Here is a 27,387-nt window from a genome sequence, read left to right on the forward strand (position 1 = left end):
AAACATTGATTATTTTCCCTCCTATAGAAATGGTGATGGTAGAGCTGTACTGCGTTCCTCGGTGAGGGAATTTTTGTGCAGTGAGGCCATGCACTACCTTGGGATTCCAACCAGCAGAGCTGCCAGGTATTTTCCTCTTTCCTCGAAACTAGCTTTTCAGGATTAGATCATGTTATCTGCAGAAATGTATCAACAATCGAGCATATAAATCTCTGAATACATAATTTAATTTAGTTTATTATACTTCTGGTTACCTCTCAAAGGCTGATTTACTCTGGTAGAACCAATAGTGCTTTATTCTGACAGAGCCATGCCCGTGCTTTATGAAAAACTGAGCCTGAGCTGTGCTAACGTGATTGGGTTGTATTGGCTGTCTCTCTCTGCTTTCACTTTTCTTACATATTTCAGTGAGGAGATGAAAGAGAACATTGTGATAGTTTTTAAAAGCTAAGATGAACCAAGGTTTTAGAGTTAGACAGACCTAGAATTAAGACCAGGCTCTATCACTTACTAATTATATGTCTTCTGGCAACTTCTTTTTAATGTTTTAAATATTTTTATTGACAAATCTTCACATGCTAATATACTTTGTTTTTTATGTTTTTTCACTGTAAAATATGACATATATACAAAAAAGCAATAAATTTCCAAGTACATTTTAACAAGTAGTTATACAAAAATATTTTAAAGTTTGGTATGGGTTGCAGTTCCATGATTTTTTGTCTTTTCTGCTAGCTGCTGGAGACCAACAGAAATATCAATATAATAATTCATCAGGCATACTCATTTGTTAAATCCTGTCTTCTCTGTTATACTCCTCTTTTTTGTGAAAAATAACATATGTACAAAAAAGCAATAAATTTCAAAGCGCATTTGCAGTAGTTAGTTGTAGAGCAGATTTCAGAGTTTAGTATGAGTTACAGTTCTACAGTTGTAGGTTTTTACTTCTAGCTGCTCTAAGGTACTGGAGACTAAAAGAAATATCAATGTAACGATTCAGCAATCATAGTCATTGGTTAAACCCGACCTCTGTATAACTCCACCATCACCTTTCATTGACCCTTCTCTTTAGGGGTCTTTGAGCTATGTCCATTCTAACTTTTTCATATTGGAAGGGGCTGTTGATAATATGGAATATGGTGATGGGACTAGTTAACGTTCTGGAGAAGCTGGAACTCTGCGTTTTAGGTTCTGGCAGTTTCTTTTAATTAGTTTTCAGTTGTTGTAAGAGTGTTTAGCATGGTATATGGTTCTTGTTATCCTAGTAACATCAGGAACATGGTGTTCTTGTGTATTTGTGTGCACACATCTATAGCTTTTTACACACACTTGTGCACGCACACATATGTAATTATGGATATTCTGAAAAGGCTTACATATATTCTGTCACCTTATCTTTATAATCACATAAATAGTGGGGATAAAGGAGATATTAGTCAAGTCTTTTTGAGCAGGAAACATATTTCAAAGTTAAAAAGTGACTTTAACTGTTTGATTCTCTTATTTTTCAGCTTGGTTGTAAGTGACGATGAAGTATGGAGAGATCAGTTCTACAATGGAAATGTTGTGAAAGAACGAGGTACTCACAGTTTTTAAAATAGTTCTGTAAAATTGGACTAAGTTCTTAAAGAACAACAGGTGATGGACATCTTTTTAATTTTCTTAAAAATTAATCCATGATTCTCCAAGGTATAATTTCAGTTTTAGCATAGATTATATGATAGATAATATAGTCTATGGCCCACATCCTTACATCACTAATCCTTCCATTTCAAATAGCAAACACCTAGAAAATGAACAAAAAAAAAGGCTTAGGAGCGCCCGCCAAATGTCACAAAGCCAACAAATAAAAGTTCAAGCACTTGCCTCCCTGAGGTCTTTCCTCTGAGCCCTGATTGCTATTACTTTGTTTACTTCCAATAAACTCAGTTAACTTTTTTAGAAATAAAATTTTATGAGGGGGATGAAGAAGTATGCTATAATAGCAGGGACACTGAGAACGGCAGAAAGAAAAAAAGGAAGAAAGGAAGGAAGAGAGAGAGACAGGTTTGACTTTGAATCTCTGGGGAGGAAGGAGTCCTGAAAATAAATAATCAATATGATGAGGAGCTCAGAAATGGAGCTGCAGCAACTGCGCCTGGGGCGGCACCCCTGACCTCGGAGCTGCATTCTTACCCATGGTCCTAGTGATTCACCAGGAGCGGGTGTTACGTTTTTTTCTTTTTTTTTTTTTGCGTGGGCAGGCACCAGGAATCGAACCTGGGTCTCTGGCATGGCAGGCGGGAACTCTGCCTGCTGAGCCACTGTGGCCCGCCCAGGTGTTATGTTTTTGATGCTGAACCGTACAGTACATTTGGATCCACTTTTCATAAAAGCGATCCTCCCAAAGTCTCACCTAAAGGAATAAGGATCATTTGTCTCTACGACATGTCTTGTTCCCTTTTAATTTCATGCGGATAAAATAATACTATTGCCTGCAGGTTTCTAATAACCATTTAGCTGTTTTTGCTTATGGAGATTGGAAACGAGGTTCCATTAGCACCCTGTGAGTGTCCCTGGTACAGCACTTCTGTGGCTGTGACCTGCATATATTGTTTATCTGAATCCAGAGCCACGAAAAACTCCATGTTCTTGGATAATCCCTAATATTTCTCCTATTTGGGTCATAAAACATTGGAGTTTTCTCCTGTGTGCAGATGTTTAGATTGTGCTTTTACCCCCAGGGCTTGCCCACGTGCCCCCGTAGTGTGGCAAGAACAGTGCTGGCCGAAAGGGAGACCATGAGAGACCCAGAACAGGCTCTGCGGGAGTGGCTCTGTGGCTTTGTGCATGCCATTTACTGTATTTCGCCCCCAGATTCCCCATCTAAAAGGAAGGCGGTAGACTAGATGCTGTCTTCTGTGTCTTTCAGGGCTGACAATCAGGGATTCGATGGCTATTATATAAGCCAGTGTTTAGAATAATTTATTGAGCTCTCCTGTATTTTTTTATGTTAAGTGAGTATATTTTTATTGCTCAAAAAAAAAAAACCCACAAGAAAATAAAGATCAAGAGCAGCGTTGTGAGTGAGTCTTGACCGTGTGATGATTCCATTCAGCCCAGAATAGACCATCGGACCCTAACTCTGGAAGAGTCCAAGAGTAGTAAATATGTATTATCATCCCTGCCCTTGAGAAACTCAGCAGTTTTCATAGAGAGAAGACTTAAAGCCACTGAACAAATGAACATAAAAAACAGGTCAGTGAGGGGGAGCATTTGAGCTTCATGGAGAAGGTGGGAATTCATCTGGAGCATGCAGGTTGGGTAGGATTGCAGTAGGGGGCGAAGGTGGGTGCTCTTGGGACTGGGAAAAAGGCAGCTACAAAGTCCCAGAAGTAGGGGTGAGTGGGCTGGTCTGCTGAGGGACAGCAGGGATGAGAGCTGGGTTCCCACAGAGCATGTCACTTAGAGAAATGTCGTCTTGACATCCGGTCAACCACGTACAGCATTTCTTAGAAGAGAAACGTGAATTTTGTTTCCCAATTGCAACACCAATGTCTAGAACCAAGGCAGGAGGAGGCAATGGAAGGCTAGAAACACAAGATGTGGGATTCATTTTATTTCTTCAGTAAGTTGGAGCATGTGCCAATGTCTCTCTCTTTTTTTTTTATTTGGTTTTCAGTTAGTTACACGAATGGAAGACAGTGATAGAGACTGCACAAAATAGATTAATTCACATGTTCCCACTTTCAGGATGAGGTACAGGGAAATGGTCACAATGAATGAGATGATGGAAACTGAAGTTGCAGACTAACAGCTTCTTCTAGCAACACCTGGGGGCTCTGGTGCTCCTAAGGGCTGGTGGTTCCTGGTAGTACATCAGCGTCAGGAACAATCCTCACTCCTTCCTAGGGATAAATTAGTTGTTTTTCTGATAAATCCAATTACTCCACTTCTTTTTTGGTAAAAGAATTACACTTTTAAGAAAGCATGTGGTACCATATTCATGTGGCCTAAAAATAATAAAAATAATTTTATGCCAAAACGTATGGTTCTTTTTCAGGGGCAGTAGTGCTGCGGGTTGCAAAATCATGGTTTAGATTCGGATCGTTAGAAATTTTGGCTCATGATGGTGAACTGGATTTACTAAGGTTAGAGACTTTTTTTTTTAATGGTAGAAAGTTGAAAGTTATTTGTGTGTTGTAAAGTTAAATATTTTCTATTTTCATAAGTAAAACTCAGAATTTCAATCAATTAGTGTTTTTAGTGCTTGCTATATGCCTCACACTGTGTGTGTATTCCAAGGTTAAATAAAGCAGTGTAAGTAAGGCTCAGGGGTCCCTTCTCTCCAGGAGCTTATTTGTGGCATGCAGCCCTGATGCAGCTGAGGCCCCTGAGCTGTGCAGAGAGCTGGGTGGACTGTGTCACACTGCCCAGCGCCGCAGCCACATGACAGCCCCCCCACCTAACCCCCCTACCCAAACCCTACCCTGGTCCCCGGATGCCAGCTGCTCCCTCTGTCTCATGCCTTTTTTTTTTTTTTCCACCCGGCTTCCAATTTTGACATCTTGTGATGATAAATCTAGGTTGACCCAGGTATGAAACCCAGCCCCTTCAAAAGGATGAAAATAAACAAACAAACAAACAGAAGACAAATTGACACAAAAGCATTTAAGGTCAGGATGCATCTTACCCAAGATATCCAGGGGAAGAGAGAGGATGGTTGCTTGGAAGGAACAAAACCAGTAACTTCTCCTCCTGTGTCCACGGCGTGGCTTCCGCCTGCTCCACGCGATGCCTGCTGGCGTCTGTGCCCTCAAAATTCCACCCTCCTCAAGCAGACTTAACAAGTGTCCCACAGGCAAAAGCACTTAGGAGGAATTATTCTTCTTTTGTTAAGATAATATGGTCTAAAAAGTCATTAGAAGGCTCTAAGAAGAATTCTCTTAGACACTAGCGTTGTTGGTGATATGGAGCCTACCTTGTAGTTATCACTTTATGAATCCCAGCACGTGGTCTGTGAAGCATATGGGGGCTGGGGCGTGGGGGGTACTAATAAGCAGAGGAGAGAGGCACCCACACTGTCGTGAGCCGTCCCTGGGTCTGCTTCCGGAGCTCATGTCATCGTGGCCATGGACAGTCTCCACTCGCCGGGGTCATTTCTAACTTCCTGTTGCTTTTTGGGTCACTTCTGAGAGTCACCCAGCCCCTGGAATGTCTGGGGTTATATTTCACTTACATTTCACTTACCCCTCTGGCACTTGGTGCGCCCTGTTAACCGCTCTGTCCTTAAGATGCCTCCACTGGCTGACATGAAACTGCTCTCTCACGATAAGTTTTTTAGCGCTGCAATTCTGTTGATTGTATTCACGCACCGTGCGATCCATCTGGAGTGCACAGTCACTGGTTCACAGGATCATCGCATAGTTGTGCATCCATCCCCCGTGATCAATTTTAGAACATTTTCATTACTCCAGAAAAAGAAATAAAAATAAAAAAGAAAACCCAGAGCATCCATACTCCTTATCCCCTCACCCCCATTACTGACCCCTAGTATTGGTGTGATACATTTGTAACTGTTGATGAAAGAATATTAAAATATTACTGTTAACCCTAGTTCATAGTTTGCAGTAGGTATACTTTCCCCCATATATTCCCCTATTATTAGCTCTTTGTAATGGTACCGTTCATACATTTGTTCTAGTTTATGATATATCTTTCTTTCTTCTTCTTCTTTTACTGATTGGCTTCCTTTCCCCAGGCCTTAATCCTGCTTCACAGGATACCATCTGGACAAACTGACCCACGCCTATAGTTCATTGTTTTGACTGGGTTTTAATAATTCTTAAGTCATTTCTACCACCCTCATTTTTTCCTGCGTGTTCTCCAGTGTAGTCAGCACTGGTGGCTCATCAGTTAGCTAGAATAGTCCATTAAAACAGGGAAAAAAACATGATATGTACATACTTTAAATATTTTAACTCTAAGTATTTGCCAGTGTATTGTCACCTGCTTTCTTTAATCTCACGTGACCCTCCACACCTCCCACCCCATTATCTCTATGCTTTTTGTGTATTTCTGTTACTGCATACTGTAATGCCATTGTTTCTTCATATGTTGTTTTCCCTGGATAGACCAGAGGCTCCCTGAGGATGTTCTTATTTCCCTCACACTTGCACATGGCCTGGCATTCAGTAGGTGCTGAATGAATGTGCAATGAACTAATCTATATTTGTAACATAAGGTGGAATCTAATATGGTTTTTTTAAACATTTTTTTATTGTGAAATATAATATTTATACATATAAGTAATATATTTCAAAGTCCACCCTAACAAGTAGTTATAAAACAGATTTCAGAGTTTGTATGGATTACAGTTCCACAATTTTAGGGTTTTTCTTCCTGCTCCAAGCCATTGAACATTAATAGAAATATCAATATAATGACTCAGCAGTCTTACACATTTATTGAATCCTATCTTCTCTAATTCCTTCTTCTCCTTTGATCCTTCTCCCAATCTTTGGGGTTATTTGGGCTATATTTATTCTAACTTTTTCATGTTGGAAAGGACTGTCGACAATATGGGATGGGGGATGGAACTATTTAATGTTCTTGAAGGGCTGGCCCCTCTGGGTTTCAGGACTTATCTGGCCTGGGAACCTTTCTGTAGGTTGTAGGTCTTAGGAAAGTAATTTTACTGCATGAAACTTTTGTAGAATCTCAGATAAAGCCCTAGGTGTTCCTTAGGATTGACAGGAATAGTTTCAGTTGGGGTTTGACAAACAAACCCTGGTAATTAGCAATATCTAGCTGAAGCTTGCGTAAGAGTAGCCTCCAGAATAGCCTCTCTACTCTACTTGAACTCTCTCAGCCACTGATACTTTATTTTGTTGCATTTCTTTTCCCCCTTTTTGTCAGGAAGGCATTGTCAATCCCATGGTGCTAGAGCCAGGCTCATCCCTGGGAGTTGTGTCCTACATTGCCAGGGAGACTCACACCCCCGGATGTCATGTTCTGTGTAGAGGGTAGGGTAATGATTTCACTTGCAGACTTGGGCTTAGAGAGAGTGAGGCCACATCTGAACAACTAAAGAGGTCCTCTGGAAGTAACTTTTACGCATAAGTATAGTAGGCTTAGCTTCTTCAGTACATAAACATGCTTCACAAGAGCAAGCCTCAAGATCAAGGGCTTGGACTATTGACTTGGGAGTCCTTAATATTTGAGATAGTATCAGGGAATTCCCTGGTAGTAAAGCTTAATAGTTCCATATTTTTTCTACCATCCTCAAGAAACTTTGCCAATACTTTTAAATTATCATCTCAACATATTCTGGGAGGTATCCAAGTATTACATTAAGCTGTGCAAAATTCCAAGCCATCATTCCCATTCTGGGCTCCATATGTTTGGGTTGTTTAAGTGAGCTATCCAGACACGTCGAGTTAGTTTACGTGCTGAGAAAATTTAGGTTTTGGACAACATAAAACTCTCTTACTTTGGTCTCATACAGTAGGTGAAGTTCTAATATACCGACAATGTCTTCCTTACCCCTATATTCTGATTTACCTTAGTCCTAATCCAATCAGTTTCATTCCTGTCTCTAATTGAAGCCTGATCTCTTTTTCAGTTTCTTTAACAGTTGTTGTATGTAGCAATGCTGACTTTCAGAGCTGGAGAACTTCAATTCTGAGTCTTAGGTGTCACACAGGTAGCCAAAGTTCCAGGGAGATGCCAGGTTAGATGTATCTAGCCCAGCCTCTCAAAATTTAGAAATAACATTTACAGCTCCAGACTAAATGTGACTGCTATATGAGTTTACAATTTAGGCCCCAATTTTCTTATAAGTATTTTCTAAAAGAGACCATACAATTTGTGTTCTTTTGTTTCTGACTTATTTTGCGCTGCATAATGTCCCCAAAGTTCATTCACCTCGTTGCATACCTCACAACTTTGTTCCTTTCTGTAGCCAAAAAATATCCCATCATATATCTACACCACAGTTTGCCTTTCTAGTTCTTAGTTAATGTGTCTTTCAGCCACTTCATTCCATTGTGCATTGTTCTAGTTTGTTAGCTGTTGGAATGCAATATACCAGAAATAGAATGGCTTTTAAAAAGGGTAATTTAAAAAGTTGCTAGTTTATAGTTCTAAGGCCGAGAAAAATGTCCCAATTAAAACAAGTCTACAGAAATGTCCAATCTAAGGCATCCAGGGAAAGATACCTTGGTTCAAGAAGGCCAATGAAGTTCAGGGTTTCTCTCTCATCTGGAAGGGCACATGGTGAACACAGCGTCATCTGCTAGCTTCTCTCCTGCCTTCTGGTTTCATGAAGCTCCCCAGGAGACATTTTCCTTCTTCATCTCCAAAGGTCACTGGCTCATGGACTCTGCTTCTCTTGGCTATGTCATTCTGCTCTCCTCTGTCTGAATCTCTCTCTGAATCTCTTTCATTCTCCAAAATGTTTCCTCTTTTATAGGACTCCAGAAACTTACCAAGACCCACCCAGATGAGTGGAGACATGTCATTGCCTAATCCAGCTTAACAACCTCTCTTGATTAAATCACACCTCCAGGGAGTTGATCTGATTACAGTTTCAAACATACAATATTGAATAGGAATTATTCTGCCTTTATGAAATGGGATTTAGATTAAAACATGGCTTTTCTGGGGGACATACATCCTTTCAAACCAGCACAGGCATCATGGATAATGTCCAAAGTCAACAGTCCATGTCTCCCATTATCCTCACTTAGTTGTACAATCATCGACACTCTCAATTTTAGACAATTTTCCTTGCTCCAAAGAGAAACATAATCTAACATATTCTTAGAAACCCATTTCCGTTTTTGAATTGGTATTGAGGAAGTGTCTCTCTTTTTCTATCTTGGGAGTAAAATCATATACCTTTAATTTTTAGATTTTAGCCTGATCTCAGGAATTCATAAACATCAAGGGTGGATTTGGATGACTGGATATTCGGTAATGTATTCTGAAGTCCACTGATGCTATCTCCTTTTTATCCCCAGGACTTTATTAGACTTCATCATACAAGAATATTTTCCCTCAGTGGATGCCAAAGAACCTAACAGATACGTGGTGAGCTTTAAGGGAGGAGGGACAATATTCTGTGTTCTCTCATTGGACTGCAAACATTAGTCTTTACAATTTAGGATTTACAAAATTAATGTTAGGTAAAGAGGTGTAGGGTGCTTTGAACTTTTTGGGAAAGGAAGACAATAGGAAGCCTTCCATAAGAGGGTTAAGATAAGAAAGACGTTTTGTCTTAACATCTAGAAAGAGTGAACAGCTGCTACACATTGTTTTTTTTTTTTTTTAACATTAGGAAAAGTTTAATCAAGAATTGCTTTATTGATACAAAAGAATATACACAAACTATAAGACGCTAAGAAATTTAAATATCTAAGTCATAGCAAACAGGTGGCAATTCAACATCCAGGGTCGACAGAATGCTTGAAGGAGACTGCAACACAGCAGGTTCCCACATCAGAGATGGCATCTTCACGGGGGAGGGCGGACCCAGCTCTAATAGCTTTTCAAGTTCCCTTTCCTCATCTAGGATCATGAAGGGCACTCCATTCAAAGGAAGGTGTGCAATTTGGTGCTCTTCAGGCAGGTCAAAACTCTCAAAATCTAGAGGATTGAAGGGAAAAAATTTTTCTATTTCTGAATAGATGTCATCTGAAGCAGGAACAGAGCTTTTTGCTTTAACAGTCTTCTCAGTCATCTTTTTGGCAGAGAAGTTTGGCTGTTTTTGTTTGAGGGGTCCATTAGTCTTTACTGATTTTTCTGTAGCTCTGTTGACAGTTCCCAAAGCCTTTCTGGCAGCCTTAGGTAAAGCTGGTGGAGCATCAAATACTTTGCCAACATGTGGTGTTGAAACATGAGATCTCCCATCGAAGGCTTTGACTGAAAGCCCAGGCCCCAGCTTTAGCCCATCCTTAGGAGCCACACGGGTGCCTGGTTCTCCATTTTCCTTATCAACAAAGATCAGAGTAGCCATGCTGGATTACTCTGGAGCTCAACCGCCAAACTCTACACATTGTTTTTGATCAACATTTGTCAACATTGATACATAAGTATTTCTATAGCTATTCTTCTAAAATAAATGATATTAAGGTGTAATTTTCTGTTTTGTGGAATTTGTTTTTATTTTTAGAACCCCATTTCATTCTTTTCAAAGTCCCAGAAAAAGAAATTGCGTTATTTTTCTTGGTGACTCATTTCAAAGTCTAATAATTCTCTTTGTGTAAATTGAATTCACTTTGTGCTAAATTGTAATACTCTTAGTTTCCTTATTGGAGATGCAGAGAGCCTGGTTGTGATAGTTTCTGGGCCTTTTGTGTATTGCCTCTGGATGAGTAATTCTATTTTTTTCCTCATTTTTCTTATATATATTATTTCCAATTGCTGTAGTCCTCTTTCAGCCTATCTCGGAAATCCTCCTTGTGACTTATTAGAGGCTCCTAAAGGGTATACATGACTGAAAATCTGAACAGTTTCTAAATTTTATTTCAGGATTTTTTTTCTATTGTGGTATCTGAGACGGCACGACTTATTGCCTTGTGGATGTCGGTTGGTTTTGCGCATGGTAAGTTATCCATTTCACTCTCCCGGTGATAATGTGGAATTAACTTGTTGAAGTAGAAGGCCCTTTTTAGGGGGAATTGCAAGATATTCCTGCAGCAGAGCTTCTTAATATATAAATTTATTTTTAACAACAGAGAAATAGTTTTCTCATGTTTAAGTGGTTTTGAATGAATCATGTACACAGAATAGAGTAAGCATCTTTGCTTTGAGGAGGATGATAACAACCTGTAAAACTCTTTAACCTTAGAATTGCATGTGTGAGTATATATATATTATTTTTGGTTCTCTTTAAATCTATTTTAAAAGTGTTGATTATAGGCGTATACTACAAGCTTAGGGTAAAGAATTTAAAATACACAGAAGTGTGTGGGAGTTCCACTCCTCAAACCAATCACTATTAGCCATTTCTTACCAATTCTTGTAGATTTTTCCTTCCTATGATATACCTATAGCTCCTGCAAAGAAAGCAGAGCTGTCTTGTGTGGGTTTGGAGCCAGCCGGTCTGCTGGGATGATTGAAAGGAATATCTGCCTGAACGAAGAATAACTGAAAAGCAAATCATATATGTAGTGAAGTCTCTAGATAAATACCAAAGGGGGATGCACAACAGAAAACTTCTTGAAATCTGCTTTCTCACATACATTTGTATCTCGCTTAGGGTGGTGTGGAGTGGGGAGCAGGGCAGGTGTCTTAAGTTATAACCAGTGTTGCAGGAAACACTTTTACATTCTTGAGGGTATGTTTTTGAGCATAAATTCCTAGAAGTGGAATGGCTGGGTTAGAGAGTCTACACATATAATATTTTGATAAATGGGGCCCACCTGCTCTCCAAAAGTTTGACCCCTCGCCAGGGGACACTGTTGCCACCCTGCCCCAGGTACCCTATCCAGGCTGGACTGTCCATTCCGTGGCTCTCTGCCCACCCCAGCACTCCCCCCACACCTGGGAGCTCCCCCCCACCCCCAGTGCCCTGTAGTCAGGGATCCATGTTTTTACCCTGTCCCCTTCTTACACCCTTTGAAAATTAATTAATCATATTCCTTTACTAATCTCAATTCCATTCCAAATAATATAAATATTAAACACATGCAAGAAATGAAGGATAAATAACAGGAAATTTCATGTCTTAGAGCTTTCCTATAGTATTTGAAATCTCTAGGGGGTGGGGCATAAAACATGCTACATTTGACTTTAAAATGTAGTTTTAACATATATTAAGCTATTTAATTTCACTAACTAAACTTTCCATTAATTAGTCTAATATTTTTTAATCTCTAAAATGAATGCTTTTCAGTGACCTTTTCTATTCTGGAAATTTTGTAGCATTAAAAGAACATTGCCCTACTGTTTTATCATGCGTTGAAATTTGTTGTGTTTTAGGTGTTTGCAATACTGATAACTTCAGTTTGTTGTCCATTACAATTGACTACGGTCCGTTTGGTTTCATGGAGGCCTATAATCCAGGTGTGTATGTAGAGAAGCTGTTGCTGGTGCAGTGATGGCAGAGTGGAAAGAATTGTGTTTGTTCACTAAATGGGCATGTCCGTGTGGCTGCTGTCCTCCAGGCGTAAGGGACACACGGGCAAGTCCTTCGTGGTCTCTTCCCTCCAGGGATTGACGAGTCCTGACAGGAAGGGTAGCCCTGGGGTTGAGAACAGGGACTATGTGGTCATACAGATGAGGGCTGAAGCGCTGGCATCCGACCCGTGATGGGTCTGTGCTCTTGGATGAGTTACGGAGCCTCTCGTTTTGCTCCTCTGTGAAATGGCGATAACAGTAACAGTCCGCTCCCTACTGGAGGAACTTGGAAGGCTTCCTGGAGGCGGCGCCACTTGAGTTGGACTTTGAAGTAAGTGTAGGATTTGGACACGTGAAGGGCTGGGGGAAGAGCAATGCGAACAGAGGCCTGTGCATGGAAGCTTCCTCAGGCGGACCCCTGTCCGCTCACAAAATGACTGACTGGGATTCACAGTGGGGCCTGAGCTCATGGAAGAGACTGAGTTAGCTGGTCCACATGTAAATTGAACCCGTGGTGGGAAATCTTCTCCCCGAAGGCTGAGATCTAAGTTATCGCTGGCACTTCTTCATTGCTGTATTGGGCAGAATGAGAAAAGTCCAGGGATAGACAGATAGACAGATAGCGTGGGTGGATGGACAGATGGATGGATGAGTGTGTGTATGTACACAGTGGAATATTCCTTATCCTCAGGGAAACTGTCAGCGGGTCGGCTTTCAGTAAGCTTTAGCCACTTGGGTTGGTGGCAGCTGTTGCCTCTTCTATTTGAGAATGTCTTGTAATGCTTGGTTTCTCATCCTGGCCTTCCCCTGAGCATCTTAGGGACCCGACATGTTGGGGCAGTGATGAGTCTTTGCTTGTTTTCTCCTTGCCCCTCCTCCACCTACCCAGGAAATGGGAGGGCAGTCCTGTAGCATAGCTTTGAGATTTTTTTTAAAATTAGGCCATCAGCCTAGTCATTATATGATTATGATGATAATCAAAGTTGTTGGCGTTTTTAATTCTAATCATTACCAATATTTCACCAGCTTTTGCCCCTCGTTATTTTTCCTTATAAGATTCCCAATGGATGTTGTATTTATTACCTGGAAAATTAAAATTTGTTTGTATGTGCATTCTTATTTGATAGTAGAAGAACGTATTTAAATTATCACAAGAATATTTACAAATGATAATGCTTATGTATCTGGGTTTGTTTGGTCTCTGAAGATGGAAAATAGCACTAAGGAGGAGCTAGAAGTTCTTGTAGGTTAGAACTGTGCATGTGAGTACTAAGGGTTTACAGTACTTCTGAATTAAATGTTTAATGTCAGATTTAAATCTAATAAGTATAAATTTATTGTTTAAGTATAAATATAAACATGAGGAAAGAGGCTATTTATTGTATACTATACTCTTTTGTTTTAAACAGACTTTGTACCAAATACATCTGATGATGAAAGCAGGTATAAAATAGGAAATCAGGCAAATATTGGGATGTTTAACTTAAACAAGTTGTTGCAAGCTCTAAGCCCATTACTGGATCCTAGACAGAAACAGCTGTGAGTAAATCCTAAATCTACGAATTAAATCTGTATGAAAGTATATTTGGACAATGATCTTTTTTAACAAGCAAGAAACTAACATTTTAGAAAGCCTTCTATTTTTCACCTTTCTTTAATAATGATGCCATTGCATGCTGTATATTTTTCTCTGGTGTAGTTTTGACTTTTCCTCATTGTTATTTGGATACAAGATTTTCCTATTTACTGCTTTTTAAATTTTGTGAGATTTAGTTCATTTCCTTTTTGATCCAAGGGTTATTTATGATGGTGTTCCTAACTTTGTACAAGTTCCTAACTTGTAGCACAGTGTTTTGAAGTCTCGGTCCTGATTACTTTCTTGAGTATTTCACTGAGATGAGTGTGCAGGTAATGTCTTCGCAGACGTTCCGTCGCCATAGGATTTTTATCTTACTCTGACGGGTGAGTGATGCCCAGTGTATCAGTCGGAATGTGGATCCAGCCACGTGCAGCAGAAACCCCAAAGCTTGGCAGCTCGAACAAGCTGGCCTTGCACCCTCCTCTCCCATCACAGTCTGCAGATGGGAGACTCAGCCTGGCGAGGCTCAGCAGTGTGGGGGTCCCAGGCTATGTCAGCATCCCCCCGCCCCCCCAGGTTCCTTCAGCCGCCTCCACATTCTGCATTGCAACTTGGGAAAGAGAAAAGGAGGCAGGTCCCCAGTGTTGAATTAAGAATCTCAGAATTTGTACACATCCCTCTCCCCATTCCCTGTCAGCCAGAACAGGGCCAGATCCAGTGTGGTGCCTTACGTTGTATCGGCTTAGCCAAGCCAGGGCTCCCGGTCTGCGAAAGCCCTTTCCTGCCGGGACCGCTTGAGTGGGCCCCAGGGAGCCTGGCAAGGGGTGGTAGGCAGGCGTCTACACCAGGGGGAGTGGCAAGGGGTGGAAGGCAGGCGTCTACACCGGGGACCCCAGGCTGGTGTGGCCCCGCTTGCCTGCGGAGACCACCTGCCTCATGGGCATGGGCTTGGAGAGAAGTAGACACAATTTCTGTTTGTCTTTTCTGGGCCGGCTGCAGTCTGTCCTTGCTCTCACCCCTTCACCTCCCGTGCTCTCCTGGCTGTCTGCCCTGCTAACTGGAGTCGACACCAGATGCAGAAGGAGCAGGCTGCTCAACAGTCACGGAAGGCCGATTCCTATAAAAATCCCAAGTTCTGTGCACTTACTGAGGCTCTGCTTCCCTGGCTGAACTTTAATTGGACATCTGTCAGGGGAATTGCCCGCTGTGCACCCCTTTATTTGCATGCTTTGAATCCTCAATCTGCTCTGAGTCGCTTGTCTTTTTGCTGAAGATTTGCATCTCTTTGTGTTTTTCTTGGTGCTTGTGATTTTTGTTCTCCTTGATTTTCCTAACCACTAAATGTGAGTCTTAAAAGCAACCATCTTCTCTCTCAACCCATCTACTGAATTTTTTAGTTTGAAAATCATATTTTTTATTTGCAAGGAGTCTGTCCAGGTTTACTTTATTTTTCATAAGTGTCCCTATTTTTATTGTTTCCATATTGCTCTGTCTCCAGTGGAAGTTCATTTTATGAAGAGCCTGCTGTTCTGGGGGTCCTTTCGTTTTCCCTCTCGGGGTGCTGGGGACCCTTGGAGCTCACTGCACTCAAATGGGTGTATCTGTAGAGGGGTGGCGGGTGAGGCAGGCGGGTTCTCAGCAGCCCCCCGAGCTGTGGCTTCCCGCTCCCCACAGCAGCTCAGTCCCCCGCCCCCCTGCTGAGCTGGGGGTTCCCAGCAGCTCCCCCATCGCCTCTCAGCACAAACAGGGAGCCCACCAGCTTTTCCCAGCGACATGGACACAGGCAAGGACCTTGCCCGCTGACCCTGCAGAGCCCGAGGCTCTTTTTGGGCCCCGAGGGAAAAAAAGAGCCTTGGAGAAGGGCCACTTGGGGCCAGGAGCGAGGGGTTCTTGTGCAGGTCAGAAGGTGGCAGGGAGTCAGTGGAGAGCTGTGGCCTTCTCAGGCCTTTCCTGTCTTCAGAGGAAGCTGTTGACGCCTCTTTTGTGGTGCTTGCTCACCGAGGGACCTCATCCAGGAGCCCGGCCCTCTGGTGGCCACCCTCTCCTTCCCGGGAGGGGGTTACTTCCAGGTTGGCGCATGACAGAGAAGGACCTGAAACACACGTGGCTCTTCCTGTCAATGCGCCACTTTTTTGGAATCTACCTGACTCCAGAAAGCTGGTATTTTCTGCTTGTTTATGCTGCACGGTTTCCAGATGGAGGAGGCCCACAGCTGTGAAGGCTGCTCCGTTCTGGGTGGACCACTGTCCCTCATGTAGTCACAAGATGCTACCAAGCCCGTCCCCCTGCAGGCTTGAGCTGTAGCCTCCAGACCAGCCTTTAGAGTCAGAAAGCTGGGGTTTTTATCTCTGGCTATTGCGTGATCTCTGGTGGATTCTGAACTTAGGCAGAGGAAAAATCTATATATTTTTTAACAATAGTGTAAATTATTAGCAACTTTTAATATTTATAATTGGCTACTCAAAGTGAAATATCCTTTGCATGTATATGAATGTCCATGATGGTAATCTGAGTACATTAATAATTATATAGAATATTAAGAGATTAATTGATCCAGCCACCAGACTGGGATCAGCTCAGAGACCATGTTTTATTAATTTCTGCTTCTCCAGTATATTTGCCAAAAGATAAACATATTTCTCCTCCCACTCCCCTCAAAAAATAATAATAAAATTTATCCTGCGTCCACTGCAAGATTCCAGGCGGAAGGCAAGGCATGTAGTGATTTTATTAACCCCAGGTAGCAAGAAAAAAAGTTTTATATCCCATCTGCAGTTCCCTTAATTAATTCAATTAAAATGTACATTGGTAATTAAGTTGCATTGTTCAAAATTAAAATGATATGGAAAGATAGTCGTTAGGGCATCTTGCTCCCACCCTCGTCTCCATCAGTTTTACTACTTTCTTTTTGGCATGGCAGGCTCTGGGAACTGAACCCAGGTCTCCAGCATGGCAGGCTAGAACTCTGCCACTGAGCCACCATTGCACTGCCCAGTTATACCACTTTTGCCCTGCAGAGTTCATTCATTCATTCAACAAATATTTTCTGAGTACCTTTGTGCTCAGTAGGTGCCAGACACCATTGTCCATGCTAAGGTGATGGCAGTGAATGAAACGTCAAAACATTTGTGTCCTCGTGGAGCTTACTTCTGGTTGGAGAGAGAGTTCATAAACAAGATAAGTAAGTTATGGTGTATATTGGATGGAGCTAAGTAGTATGGAGAAAAATAAAGCAGAGAATACAAGGAGGAGAGGTTTTCAGTTTTAAAAGAACAGTTAATGAAGACCTCACTTGTGCAAAATCCTTTTTTTTTAAAATTTTTATTGCTAAAACTTAAAATACATTCTTCACATACAAACATTCCATACATGGTGTACAATTAATGGCTCACAATATCATCACATAGTTGTGTATTTATCACCATGATAATTTTTTGGACATTTGTATTACTCCAGAAAAAGAAATAAAAAAGAAGAAACTCATACATACCATACCCCTCACTCCTCCCTCTCATTGACCACTGATATTTCCATCTACCCAATTTATTTTAACCTTTGTCCCCCTATTATTTGTTGATATTTTATCCATTTTTTAACCCATTTGTCCATACCCTAGATAAGAGGAACATCAGACACAAGTTTTCACAATTGCACAATCACATTGTAAGAGCTGTATCATTATACAATCATCTTAAGAATCAAGGCTACGAGAATACAGGTCAACAGTTGCAGATACTTCCTTCCCGCCACTCCAATACACCATAAACTAAAGAGGGATATCTATATAAAGCATAAGAATAACCTCCAGGATAACCTCTTGACTCTGTTTGAAATTTCTCAACCACTGATACTTTATTTTTTCCCATTTCTCTCTTCCCCCTTTTGGTTAAGAAGGTTTTCTCAATCCCTTGATGTTAGATCCTGGCTCATCCCAGGATTTCTGTCCCACATTGCCAGGGAGGTTTGCACCCTTGATAGTCATGTCCCACATAGAGGGGAGGGCAGGGAGTTCACTTGCTGTGTCAGCTTAGAGAGAGAGAGTCCACATCTGAACAACAAAAGAGATTCTCTGGGGGTGATTTTTAGGCCTACTTTTAAGTACGGTTAGCCTATCCTTTGCAGGAATAATTTTAATAGGGGCAAACCCCAAAATCAAGGGCTCGGCCTATTGATTTGGTTGTCGCCAGTGCTTGTGAGAATATCAGAAATTCTCCAAATGGGAAAATTGAATTTTTTCCCCTTTCTCCCCATTTCCCCAAGGGAACTTTGCAAATACTTTTTTTATTCACTGTCCAAATCACTCTGGGATTTATCGGGGCATAATATTAACCTGGACAAACCACCAAAATCTCATGCTGTATTAAAAATTCCACATACTTATTCTGTTTAAACTGATAGTACAAGTTAAGTTAGGAAATGCACTACCCATAATATAAATTTTGCATCAAATAAACATCTCTTCTTTTAGTCTCACACAGAAGTAGAAGTTTTAAAATACGGACGATACCATCCTTTACCCAGTCTTCTGATATACCTTAGTCCTATCCAGACAAGCTTCATTCATGTCTCTACTCGAAGCCTGATCGCTTTTTCAGCTTTTTAAATAGCTCCTATGTGGAGTACTGCTGACTCTCATAACTTCCAACTCTGAGTCTCAGGTGTCACATAAATACCCAAAGTTTCTGGGAAAGACCATGTTATATACAAACAGCTCAGTATCTCAGAATTTAGAATTAACAGATGTGCCACCTGAAACTTGTGTCTATCTTGAAGAAGGAGTTGCAGGAACAAGCCCTGCAGATATCTGGGGGAAGAGTGCTACGTGCCAGGGAACAGCCTATGCAAAGGCCTTGAGGAGCGGGTGTGCGCTGTGTTTAAGGGACGACAGGAGGGCAAGTGTGGCTGCAGCAGAGTGAGCAGGGGCAGGAGGAGGGGGAGGTGAGGTCAGAAAGGTCACTTCAGGATGTGCTGGGTTTTGTATAATTTAAAACACATTTAAGATGGTTAAGAAATAGAAATCAAATCTGTTTAAAGATGTGTTTAAGGTTACGAACTCTTTCAACTTTTATATTTTTATGAAATGTCTCATTAATTTTTTCATAGTTTCAGGCAAATGCAATTTTATTGTATTCAGTGAGGTATTTATAATGCATTATTTTGGGTCTAAGCTGATTTCAAAAGAAAAACCCCAAATCCATTCATATAATAAGAATGGAAACTCTTTTGGTATTCTAGCTACATATCAACATTTGTCCTGTAAGCTCTCTGTATCCCCTGATGTTTATGGAGCAGTGTGACTTGATCATTGCCGTACCCCAATCTTTGAGATAATAAATTTGTATTGACAGATTTCTCCAAGATAAGTCATATAATTAAACTACTCAGCCAGAACCAGTGTGTGTAACCTGCATGTTATTTAGTATATGTGAAGGTTCATATTGCTCTTATAAAATGTAGTTCAGAAATGTTAATTTTCAATCAATGTTTAACTGGCCCTTCCTTTTTCATCCCCATAGAGCTGCTCAGATCCTGGAGGGGTACCCTGGCCTTTATTATACAAGGTTTGTCATTTTCTAATACAAACACTAAAGCCATCCTGGTTGGTTTGAGGGTGATTCTTAAAATAGTGAGCATTTTAGTAACAGGTTGAATTGACGTTTCTCCTCTTAGATTTAGAGAATTGTTTAAAGCCAAATTGGGATTCCTTGGAGAAAAGGAGGGTGATGATGAATTAATTGCATTTTTCTTACATGTGAGTTTATTGTTTGATGTCTTTTTTTCTGATGAGTATTTGAATTGCTCTTCAGTATATTTTTGAAGAACTGAGATGGCTAAATCTGATTCTCTCATTAAAGCTCATGGAAGAGACAGAAGCTGATTTTACCATGACATTTTGGCAGCTCAGCGAGATTACGCAAAGCCAGTTGTTGGAACTCAGCATTCCTCAGGTATTAATTCATGACATGTCTTTTTCCGTAACTCAGTTTTTAAAACACATTTATGGAGTTCTAATTTATGTACTGTAAAATTCACTTGTTTTTAGTGTACAATGTTATGAGTTTTTAATAATTTACAGGCTTGTGCAGTTATCAACACAATTCAATTTTGAAACAGTTCCATCTCTGGAAGGATCCCCTGTAGTCAATCCCATTTCTGCTTCCAGCCCCAGCAACTACTGATCTACTTTCATCTCTAAAGTTTTTCATTTTCTGTACAGCTCATGTAAATGAAAACATGTAACGTGGTCTTTTGCATCTGGCTTTGAGATTCATCCATGCTATTGACATCATTAATACTTTCCTTTTTTATTAGGACTAGTCTTCCATTGGGTGGGTGGATAGACCACACTTTTCTTGTCCCTTTAGCATTTCACCGGCAGTTGGGTTGTTTCCAGTTCTTGGCTTTTATGAAGACTGTCCCTGTGGATTTTCATGTTCCAGTTTCTGCGTAGACATGTGCTTTCATTCCTCTGCGTAGATACCCAGGACGGTGCATTCTATTTAACTTCTTAAGAAACTGCCAGACTGTTTCCAGAGTAGCTGCACTTCATTCAGTACTAAGAATATGTGTTGCCTTTTTATTTCAATGCTAGCGTGTCACAGTGGTGGAAAAATAAATCTGAAGACCCTATTCATTGGAGATGTTCCAAACCACAGGGCTGTTTTTGAGGTCCAAAAGTCTGTTCCCTGGCAGTCACTCAGTCATTGTTTTCATTATTTCTGAGATTAAAATTGGTCTAATTAAAAGAATTTTCAATTTATTTATTATATTTTAAGATGTTCTAAAGAAGTAAGATTATTGGTTATCACTTTTTGATGCAATTTTATTGAAATATATTCACACACCATCCAGTCCACCCCAAGTATACATTCAGTGGCTCACAGCATCATCACATGGTAGTCTGTTCATCGCCACAATCAGTTTTAGAATATTTTCATTACTCCAAATTTAAAAAAAAGAGAAAGAAACCCCTTTTCTCCCCTATTTTTGATCCCTAGGATTGGTGTGGTACATTTGTTACTGTTGATGAAAGAATATTAAAATACTATTGGTGACTATAGTCCCTAGTTTACAATAGGTGTGCTTTCCTCCATATACCCCTGTACTATAATAGTGTCCTGCATTTGTTCTGGTTCATGAAAGAACTTTTTAATATTTGCACTGTTAATCATAGTCATCATCCTGTTTATCACTTTTTTATTTGAGTTTGGCCTCATTTATACATTTCGTCAACAACTACTTACTGAGAACCCACTAAGATTGAGAGTTTATTCTGAGACTAGCATTATACTAAATGCTTTAGAAAATTAGGAAAAAAATAAAAATAACAAAGATTCATTGAGTGCTTATTATGTGGCAGACCCTGTTCTAAGCACTTGTGATGCGTGGGCCCCGCTGTGGCCTGAGAGGCGGGCATTGCTACTCTCTCTGCCTCACTGACAAGGGACCCGAGGCACAGAGAGGCCGGGTAACCTGCCCCAGATCACACAGCTGTCGGTGTTGTGACCGCGTTCACACGCTGGTGGGCTTCTCCCGAGCCCCCTCCCTCAGCCCTTGGTCTGCACCGCATCTTGCCCGTGCAGTCCCTTCAGCAACCCTGCGAGGCAGGTGTTGTGATTTCTGTCTTACTGTTGGGGAAACCAAGGCTCTGAGTGGTGAAGTAACTTGCCCACAGCTGGTGAGTGACAGAGCCCCATGTCACACCCCAGCTCACCTGGTCCTAAGCTGTGGGTATCCCCAGCTAGTTGGCTGAACGGCCTGTCAGGAGGCAGGCATTCCATCAACTGCTGGGGGAGGAGGGGGACAGGATGTGGTCCCAGCCTTCAGGGAGTGCAGAGGCTGTCAGCCGAGCTCCATGTGTGTGTGCAAGTAACTGTAAAACCCTGGAAACTGTTAGGAATGGCGCTCTGAGCTGAGTGCTGGGAGAGAAGCGAGAACCTAACAAATTCCTTCCAAAAGACTTAGGGAAACAACCCCCAAGGAGGTGGCAGTTGAAGGAGTCATGAACATAAACATAAGTAAGAGATTAGGAAGCAGAGAAAAGGCGGAGGGGCATTCTTGCAGGAGGAAGCAGCATCCGCGGTGGCAGGGAAGTATTAATGGAGAGTGGAGGGCTGTCTGGGTGGCATCATGTGGGTACTGGGTGACTTAAGTTTCATGTCTAGGGAGTAGGACGATCAGAACTACGTTTTAGACACTGATATTACAAAAGAAGAAAGATCTCAAATCAGTAACCTGACTTTTCACCTTGAGGAACCAGAAAAAGAAGAGCCAACTAAGCAAGAAGTTAGCAGAAGGAAGGAAATGATGAAGGTTAGAGTGGAGATAAGTGATGTAGAGAAGAGCGCAGCAGTAGAGAGCTGTGGGAGGGCTCCCGGTAAGCCCTGACAACATCCTGCGGCGTGAAAGAAGTCAGACACAAAAGGACAAATGATGTGTGCTTCCACTCATGTGGGGTAGCTGGAATAAGCAGAATCATAGAGGTGGAGAGGAGAGAGCAGTTACCAGGGGGAGGGGACGGGAGGTGCTATTGAATGGGTGCAGGATTGCACCCAAATGGTGTTGAATGGGTTCATCACTGTTTGAGTGATGAACAAGTTCTGGTAATGGATGGTGGTGATGCACAACATTGTAAATGTAATCAATGCCACTGAATTGTACACTTAAAAATGGCTAAAAGGGCAAATTTGATGTTAAATGCTACCACAATAAAAACAAGAAGAAGTATAGTTGAGAAGAGAACTCTGACAGCTTGTAGAACTCTTTTTTTTTTTTTTTGGATAAGGGAGAAGTGGAAAGTAGAACAGCTCTAAAGCAAATGCCATTGTTCAAGTCAAAGATTGATAAAAAGAAAAAAGAAGACAGATGAAAAGGGCTGTGGGTAGCAGGCGCGTCTAAGGTCACGCCCTACTAAGGAATAACCTTAGTATTGGAATGACGGCGGTAAATCCTAATGCTCTGTCAGGGCTGGCTTTAAGGAACTCTGTTCCTGCGAGTGCTTGGCTCTCTTGGGGAACGAAGCTCTGGCCCAGCGTAGTTAGGAGTCGTCAGTGATTCCCGCCTCATCGGTCACCACAGCTGGAGGGGAGAGGAGTCACGTTGCCACCAATAAATAGGGAGGGAGCTGGCGGATGGGTGTCCACCGCCCCTCAGGGCCTGCCTGGAGCCCTGACTCGATGATCTGGATGTGGTCGAGCCACCAAAGCTTTACCCTGCGTCCGTGTTCCTCTTGCACTGGTTTCATAACAACACAGCTCTCGCTCCCAGGGTCGTCAGAGTCCGTGCATTTTCACATAACTGGAGTTTTGGGGCTTGTTACTCACTTTTGATAAGCACTGAGTGACATGTCTGGCCCCTCCACTGACCTTCAGCACAGAGAGACCCTAACTTAGCCAGCTCGCTGTCTCTAGAGAGAGGCCAGGTGCCCAGCACGCGCTCATTAGATGTTTGTTCACTGACAGGATGGGTAGAGGAAAGAAAATGTCTTTGGGTACTTTGGATACCTGCCACTTCAAGCTTTGTTTCTCTTGAACAATGGGTAGATAAAAATACTCATAATATTATTATTATTATTTACTTATTAATATATATATTTTGCCTTACTCATTGGCTTTGTTTATGTGGCAGCAGTTTTTTAAGAAGTCTGGTAAATTTTTTTTTACATGGGCAGGCACCGGGAATTGAACCCGGGTCCTCTGGCATGGCAGGTGAGCATTCTTGCCTGCTGAGCCACTGTGGCCCAGAAGTCTGGTAGATTTTAATTGAAAAACAGCTTTTTCATAAATGCCTTCTCCATTTATAGCTAATCATACTTCAAAATCCAGAAGCTTCCGGAAATTCGTCATTCACTAAACCTTGAGACCAAAGATATACTAGTTTTTAGCACAGAAAACTGAAAATGGTACCTGGAAGAGCGTGTGGTTTGAAGCAGAAGATCAATATAGTAATAACAGTAGTGATTTTTTATTAACTTTAAAGCTAATTTAGCTTTATTAGCTTTTGAATTTGATCTTCTACCTGACAAGGCCCCTTCTAAAAGTATGTTCATACCAGCAGATCAGCGCGCCTGTGGTTTGGGTGCTGGAATTTCGAGTTAGAGGAGCTTCGAGCAGGGCGCAGGCCCTTCCCGGCCTCCTGCCCTGGCCCCTGCAGCCCCCGGCCCCCAGGATCACCGCACCTTAAGTGAAGTGCTGACACTAGTCCAGGGAGAAAGCAAAGGCTGGACAACTTCCTCTCGCTCGGCCTCTGCCCAGGCAGGCACTGAAGGGAAGGGAGCGTGGCATAAGCTATCAAATTTGAAATTAGAGATCTGTCTGAGCCTAGATCTCATTGCCCAATGGCGGGGTCAGGTCGAGCCTGGGGTTTAACGTGTCCTCGTAAAGTACACACAGGCCGGCCTGCTCCCGCCGGGTCTCTGCCAGGCAGTGCCCTCGCGGGGTTAGAGCCCCTTGTCCCCACGCACAGCAGGTGCCTCCTCCGGCTCCAGGAGGACCCGCCTTTATTAGTTCCTCATTGGTCCTTCCAGTGTCTCCTGATGCAAACTAAATGTATTTTCTTATTTATGCTCCTATTTCCCACATAAAAGCGTACTTTATAGATTATGATCTGCATCTTTCTCCCTAGTATCTCCTGAAGCTCTCCCCATATCAATACACAGAAAGGACCCTCACCCTTTACGGCTGTACAGCGTTCCATGGGCAGATGAGCTGCGTTGTGTTTACCCAGTTCCTGCTAACGGGCACCATTTTATAACCTTTGCTGTTATAAAATTATTGTTCTTACGATTATGGAATTGATTGTCATAAGTGGCATTTTTAGGAGTGATTTGAATGAAAGATTGGCCACCTGTTCAATACGAAATATAGAAAAAAAGTGTTAAGCCATAAATATCTTTAAAATTCTCAGTGATTCACCTATCAGCACTAATTATCATTTAATGTATGGAAAACTGGGCAAACTGTGTTAAAGTGACTTCTTCACGCTCCTGGTGGGTATAAGTATTTAAATACGAAGAGTTGGGAAACTTAAGTGAGAAGAGAAAATTGTACATGGGGTCGTTTCAAGAGTTTATTACTGGTTCTTGAATATGAACCCTTCTTAATTCCTCGGTAGGGCTAATTGCTTGTTCTGTGTGTTCCCTTAGCCTCTTATAGATCTTTCTCTAACAGCACTCTTCAAAGACTACGAAGTATTTCTTTACATACTTTACTTCCTCAAGGCAGAAAGCACACCTTATGAATTCTTATATCCTTCTCACCTAACATTGGCGCATAGCTGACCTCCATAAATGTTTGTTAAATGAATTAGCAGATGAATAAATGAAATGCCATTGCAAATAAGTTTTTGCAAGGAAATTATATATTAACAGAGTTCCCTATTTAGAGCAATCCCTCTATAAGAATTTTGGGTATTTCTTTTTGTCTCTCTTAAATCAGGTCATTGCACAGATTTCCATGAACTCAGAATTTCAGAGTTGAATAATGTATAAGGAGAAGAAAATATTATTCCTTTTTAGCATTGCTTGTCCTTGAAATAGCATATTTTAAAAACATCTTGATATCATTCAAATAGTTATTAAAGAGATAACTTAGAGAAATATGAAGTAAAAATAACTGATATTAATATACTGAGCAGAAGATTACTGTATTTCCGTTTAGCAATTGTGGGCACTGAAGAAGATTTCAGAGCACAAGCTCTTCGCTGCCTGGGTGTCCGGGTACCTTTTGAGACTGAAGAGGTAAAGTAACCTGAGCCCCTTCTCCTAAGCATGCCCTGAATGATTTTAGCATTGCCAGTGCATCATCTTCTCTCTTCCTTGCCACTTTTCAGCATTCCCCTTTTGCTCCTGGCTGTGTCGTGCCACCTGGGAGATGCAGAGGGCGTCATCCCCCTGTTAACCAGGTCCCCAGATAAGGAGGCCCTGGTGGGGGGCGCAGGCTCTCATCTGTCCCTCTGCTTTCACATCTCACGTGGCCTGTAGGAAGTATAGAAGCCACAAGCAAGGGCGAGTAAAGCAGTTGCAGGATAAGGAGGTGGTGGCGGCCGAGAGAAGGACACAGGGCTGGCGGTGGGGGGGGTCTGGGAGCCTGGGGTCGAGTCGCCCCTCCCTGCCACCCTGCGCTGCTTGTGCGGTGGCCCCAGTGGTCAAAAGGTTACGTTGGTTCCAGAAAACTCTACTTCTGAAACACGTTAGGAAGTCTGACAAGCATTTTAGATCTGAGAAAGATTTTTATTAAAGTTGGTAAAAATCAAAGAAGAGTCGGTGTTCCTAAAATAACAGAAGGCGGTAGTTGATACATTGTGTGATCAAACTCAGTGTATTTTTCTATCTTCCCTCCAACACTGGCCCAATCTGGTTTTTTAATGCTTTTTCTTAGTATGTAACTTTTTAAATAATTCTGCCCCCTTTTTGAAAAAAATAATTTAAGGGGAGAGTAATTTTATCTTTCGTTTTACTCATTTTTAGTAACATGAATGACTCAGATTCTAAAAGAAGAAAACGAATGGCAAGTAAGTATTACTTTTGATGTGCTTAACTTTAAGGATTATCAAATAAAAATATATATTTTTTGAGAGCGGATAGCAATTATTTAAGGGAACTGAGTTTATTTTAAAAAAACTAGAATAAATCTAGGTGAGTTTATTTTAGTTGAACCAAAGTGTCATATATGGTTTTTCCTGATCCCAGCAGATGACTTTTAACTTCTCATTACTAGATGACAGCTCCGTTTGCCTAAATTTGCATCCTCATGTTAAGATAAAGTAGTTCCAAAGGCTGGTGGGGAGACTAGGAAGGTGGTGTGTGGTATGGTAGAAAAGACATGGGGTTTGGAATCTGGCAGATCACTCTCATCTCTGCCACTTGTTAGTTGTGCAATCTTGGGAAATATAACTCCCCAAGCCTCAATGCCCTCAGCTGTAGCAAAATGGGGTTATTTTACAGGGATGTTGCTTGTATGATGAATAACAATGACATGTATAAGGTATGCCTGGGCCAGAATACACATCCAATAAATGGAGTTATAAAAATAATTCACGTACATGTATTAGGTTTTAGTTTGCTAAGTGACTTCACACTTGGCTTGAAGAAAAATCAGATGGAAGTCAGTTCTTTTTGCAGTGTGGGTTCTTGCAAAACCAGAGAGGTTAAGGCAGCAGACCCTCCGTGGTTGAGCTCTCCTGCCCTTGGGCTTATGTTAGAGACCTGGGGGCTGATCTGTGGGTGAAATAAGGGTGATTCTTATGTTTCATGTGAGGTTAGGGAATGAGATTGCTTCTTAAACTCGAGGCGTTGTTGTAGAAATAAAAGCAAGTTTGTTACAAGTTCAGGTTTTCACAATGAAGTGTGTAATCTATTTTGGGGTTAAGCGTGGATTTGGTTGCCAATCAATTACATACACTCGGGCACATGGACAGAATTTAGAGACCAGCCCAGAATACAGACAAATTAAGAGGTAGAAGAAATCAAAAGAAGAAAACGAGGTGGTAGTCTTTAACACTTGGATTTCTGTGGTTATGACAGGTTGGATGACATGTTAAAATGAAAGAAATTTAGGCCGTTCAAAATTGCAGCTTTGCTTCTGTTATTTTAAATAAATAAAGATAGATACAATGAATTTTTTACTAAGTCTAAAAAATTGTGCAATCATCACCACAATCCAATTTTAGAACCTTTCTATCCACTTGTCCTTTCTTAACTTATGTTT

The 27,387-nt window shown here is 41.5% G+C and overlaps 1 protein-coding gene and 1 pseudogene across 2 annotated transcripts in view; one reads left to right on the forward strand and one right to left on the reverse strand.

Annotated features, from left to right (window-relative positions):
• Positions 1 to 27,387, forward strand: part of LOC143677400 (protein nucleotidyltransferase YdiU-like) — a 58,577-nt gene that overhangs the window by 19,962 nt on the left and 11,228 nt on the right. For both annotated transcript variants that reach the window (XM_077153297.1, XM_077153308.1), the window contains 12 exons: positions 28 to 126; positions 1,512 to 1,579; positions 4,043 to 4,130; positions 9,003 to 9,072; positions 10,513 to 10,585; positions 11,965 to 12,048; positions 13,512 to 13,641; positions 19,198 to 19,242; positions 19,352 to 19,433; positions 19,537 to 19,629; positions 25,339 to 25,418; positions 26,148 to 26,191. In XM_077153297.1, the coding sequence (XP_077009412.1) occupies positions 28 to 126; positions 1,512 to 1,579; positions 4,043 to 4,130; positions 9,003 to 9,072; positions 10,513 to 10,585; positions 11,965 to 12,048; positions 13,512 to 13,641; positions 19,198 to 19,242; positions 19,352 to 19,433; positions 19,537 to 19,629; positions 25,339 to 25,418; positions 26,148 to 26,191 (956 nt within the window). The remainder of the gene's footprint in view (positions 1 to 27; positions 127 to 1,511; positions 1,580 to 4,042; positions 4,131 to 9,002; positions 9,073 to 10,512; positions 10,586 to 11,964; positions 12,049 to 13,511; positions 13,642 to 19,197; positions 19,243 to 19,351; positions 19,434 to 19,536; positions 19,630 to 25,338; positions 25,419 to 26,147; positions 26,192 to 27,387) is intronic.
• LOC143677460 (securin pseudogene) lies at positions 9,309 to 10,024 on the reverse strand (annotated as a pseudogene).

This window comes from Tamandua tetradactyla, chromosome 1 (assembly GCF_023851605.1).
Source record: "Tamandua tetradactyla isolate mTamTet1 chromosome 1, mTamTet1.pri, whole genome shotgun sequence".
NCBI lineage: Eukaryota > Metazoa > Chordata > Mammalia > Pilosa > Myrmecophagidae > Tamandua > Tamandua tetradactyla.